The 3,854-nt window shown below is 36.0% G+C and overlaps 1 protein-coding gene across 1 annotated transcript; it reads left to right on the top strand.

Annotated features, from left to right (window-relative positions):
* Positions 1 to 277: 277 nt before the first annotated feature.
* Positions 278 to 3,478, top strand: LOC110872709 (cytochrome P450 704C1). The gene is made up of 6 exons (XM_022121571.2): positions 278 to 676; positions 1,275 to 1,487; positions 1,572 to 1,856; positions 1,942 to 2,277; positions 2,838 to 3,038; positions 3,180 to 3,478. Exons 1-6 carry the CDS (start codon positions 320 to 322, stop codon positions 3,366 to 3,368), a joined length of 1,581 nt encoding a protein of 526 aa, XP_021977263.1. The 5' UTR covers positions 278 to 319; the 3' UTR covers positions 3,369 to 3,478.
* Positions 3,479 to 3,854: the final 376 nt, after the last annotated feature.

Below are 3,854 nucleotides of genomic sequence, written 5' to 3'. Positions count from 1 at the left end.
AATTCGGCAACATTTGGTGCATTATTGACCGCGTGTGCTCACTGATTACAACAAGTGTTTACATGATCCAACATTATGCTTGCAGTGCATGGTTGATATTCTAGGAACAGTAAAGGCTAAAAAATCAAGAAGGGGTAGATTTGTGTTTTTTTTTTTTTTCATATAATCCACACCTTTTTTTTTTGGTTATCTTTCCATATCAACTGTTTGAAATGGTCCAGATCAGTCGGCCCACCAATCAAAATTCAAACATGTGTTTGTTTTTATCGTCAAATATCATAATAACAAGGCAACTGTCAACCAGTTGTGTTTAATTTCCATGATGAACAACACTCTCTTGGTTTCCATCATCTTCTTCCTTCTCACATGGTTATACTATTCAACACCCTTCATGGTTACCCTTATCGGGCTCGTGTTTTTGTTTGTGGCTGTCCTCTTGTCTGCTTTACTTGTATCTTACCTCAAAGAATTGATGTCAAACGATCATCGGCCTCCGGTGGTAGGTTCAACTTTGACAATGTTCATACACTTCAACGACTTTTTCGATTATATTGCCTTGATTGCCAAGAAGCACCGCACCTTCCGTTTTGTTACACCAACACACAGTGAAGTCTATATCGCCGATCCTATTTGTGTCCAACACATTCTTAAATCCAACTTCCAGAACTACACCAAGGTATTTCAGTCTGTCAGTTGTGTCGGGCTGATGGGTTGGCGGGTTGGCGAGTTGTTGGGTTGAAATGTTCAACCCGACCCATATTATTATTATTCAGGTCAAAGATTTCAACACTAACCAGCACACATATAAATTTGGGTCCACCTGAACCCGACCCGTTTAACCCGTGTTTATTAATGAATCATACAAGTTGACGATTTATAAGTGAGGTGTTGGGTTTTAAGTGAGTTACTAATAACATGTTTAATGATGAGTATGAGTGTAACAAGTAAATGATATAATTTGTCAAAAGTAACATTATTATAACTAATAGGTACGGAAAAAACAAAAATATAAAAGTTTTTTTTCTCTAAATAGTTAAACAGGTTAAAGGGTCAACCCGTTTTTATACGGGTCAGCCCAAACCCGACCCATTTATAATACGGGTCAACCCGAACCCGTTTAAACAGGTCGTGTTAGTTGACCCAAACCTGTTTTTTCGTGTCAACTTAACTTAATGTTATATATAATTTTTTTGGATTATTTTGTTTTGGTAGTGCTATTCAACTTGATGAATTTCAGAGGCAAATATTTAATTTAATCTCCAACTGAAGCACAGGGTCGCCACAAATTGATAATGGATGATCTTTTCGGGAATGGGATTTTCGCCGCAGATGGAGATATGTGGCGACACCAACGAAAGCTTGCAAGTTTAGAGTTCTCCACTAAAGTTCTAAGAGATTTTAGTACGGCTGTGTTCAGGTCCAACGCTGCTAAACTCGTTAAAAAGGTTTCAGAATCAGCTGTTGATAAGCAAATCATTTCTTTACAGGTATTGTAAGCTCAACAAAAGTATTAAACGTAAATTTTGATGAAGCTGCAACAAAATCATAACTATTTTTTTTTTTATGTTCAGGATCTTTTGATGAAATCTACTTTAGATTCCATTTTCAAAGTGGGATTCGGGTTTGATCTTGATACTTTATCAGGTTCAGATGAGGCGAGTAATCAGTTTATGACAGCTTTTGATGATTCAAATAGTATCATCTTCTGGCGGTATGTTGATTTGTTATGGAGGGTAAAAAGGTATTTCAACGTCGGATCCGAAGCTACTCTTAAGAAAAACATTAGAGTGATCGACAACTTTGTGTATGAGTTGATAGAACGCAAGCGAGAGCAGATGAAAAACACGAAAGATGACGTGAGTATCAAAAAACTAGATAATTTCCGACACTCTATATTCAAATGCATTGACAAGTTTCCTTCCATTTTATTTTTTTTAATAGAGAGATAAAGAAGATATATTATCAAGATTTCTGATTGAAAGTGAGAAGAATCCTGCGAATTTGACTGACCGATACTTGAGAGACATATCACTCAGTTTTATAATCGCGGGGAAGGATACATCTGCAAACACACTCACTTGGTTCTTTTACATGCTTTGTAAACACAAAGTAATTCAAGAAAAAATTGCATTAGAAGTGAAAGAAGCCACTGGAGCCGAGTATACATATTCTATCAATGAATTTTCCCTCAAGTTAACCGAAGCCGCCCTTGACAAAATGCAATATCTTCATGCAGCTTTAGCGGAGACTCTCAGACTTTATCCCGCTGTTCCTTTGGTAACTTTTATGTCTATTAACGTTCATAGAGGTGGTGTTATATAACTGTAACACACGGGTTGCATAAAGGGTCAAAACATGTTTAGGTTAAAATCAGTGGCGGATCCAGGGGTGTTTTGGGGTTCCCGGGAACCCCCTTAGTTTGGAAAAAAAAATGAAAAAAATAGTGGAAATTTTGTATGATTTAAAAAAAAAAAATAGTGAGAATTAGTGAAAATCTACCAAAAGAAACCTGGTGGGAAAAATTCCTGAATCCGCCACTGGTTAAAATGGGCCATTTTTTCGTATGGGTTGGGTTTAGTAACGGGTCAAAATGATTTTTTGTTCAGTTTTATTATATTTTTTAGAGTAACTAATATGATAATAATAATTTAAAAAAAAAAACAGTCTAGATCTTAATTAAGGGACTTGGATGACTTTTTTTTAGTTTGACCAAGTTCCCTTTTTAGCTAATTTATTTTTATTTGATCCGGTTTGAGATCAAACGTAACTGTAAAAGACTCATTCCTAAGTAAATGGGCCGAAATTGCCACCTCTAATTCTGGTAAACGGTTATTCAGGACGGAAAGTATTCAGAGAAAGATGACGTTTTACCTGACGGTTTCAAAATAAAGAAAGGAGATGGTATAAGTTACATGGTGTATCCAATGGGAAGGATGACGTACATTTGGGGAGAAGATGCAGAGGAATTCCATCCTGAAAGATGGCTCCACGACGGTGTTTTCCAGCCTGAAAGTCCATTCAAGTTCACTGCATTTCAGGTAACTAACAAAACTGATAGATTTGTGTTTTGAAACTATTTATCTGTTTATTACTATATCCAACTGAAGATGCATATTCAAACATCCCATAAGCTCATAGTTGTTAATATTAATGATTTAAGTTTAAATGCATTTGTTTAGGGTGGACCAAGGATATGCTTAGGGAAGGAGTTTGCATATAGACAGATGAAAATTATGGCAGCATTTCTTGTCTTCTTTTTCAAGTTTCGACTCGTTGATGAGAGCAAGGAAGCTACATACAGAACCATGTTCACCCTTCACATGGACAAAGGACTCCACTTATACGCGTCTCCTCGTTCAAAAGCATAATCCAAATATTTTTAATCACGAACATGTATGTATGAGAAATATAATAAAATAAGTGTTTGTGTTTGGAATAAAGATAAAAATAGTGGATGGGACGATGGAGGTTTTTTAAATAAGAGATGAAGTTTAAAAAGTATGATTTTTTTATTAAATTATAGGGTAAAAAATGGTAAAGAGGTGTGAATGCTGTTAATCAGTGAAGTTTAAAGAAATGAATATGGTAGAAATGGTAGGAATTTTGTTTTCCTTGCTCTCCTCTTTCAACTCTCTTGTTACATTTTAGTACTTTTACAACTAGATTTTTTTTCTTCTGACATGATTCACATGTGCATGTAGAGCAGTAGAGCATATGCACATTTGCATTAGAGCATCCACATTCCACAATAAGGGGAGAGGGGCACTCCTCTCTTAGGGGAGTGACCTCTCTTACAAAAAACTAATCAGCACGCGTCATGTCAACTCCCCTCTTAACTCTCCCACACCCTCAAT

The sequence above is a fragment of the Helianthus annuus genome, chromosome 8, assembly GCF_002127325.2.
Source record: "Helianthus annuus cultivar XRQ/B chromosome 8, HanXRQr2.0-SUNRISE, whole genome shotgun sequence".
NCBI classification, from domain to species: Eukaryota; Viridiplantae; Streptophyta; class Magnoliopsida; order Asterales; family Asteraceae; genus Helianthus; species Helianthus annuus.
This window is presented reverse-complemented; position numbering and strand designations above follow the sequence as displayed.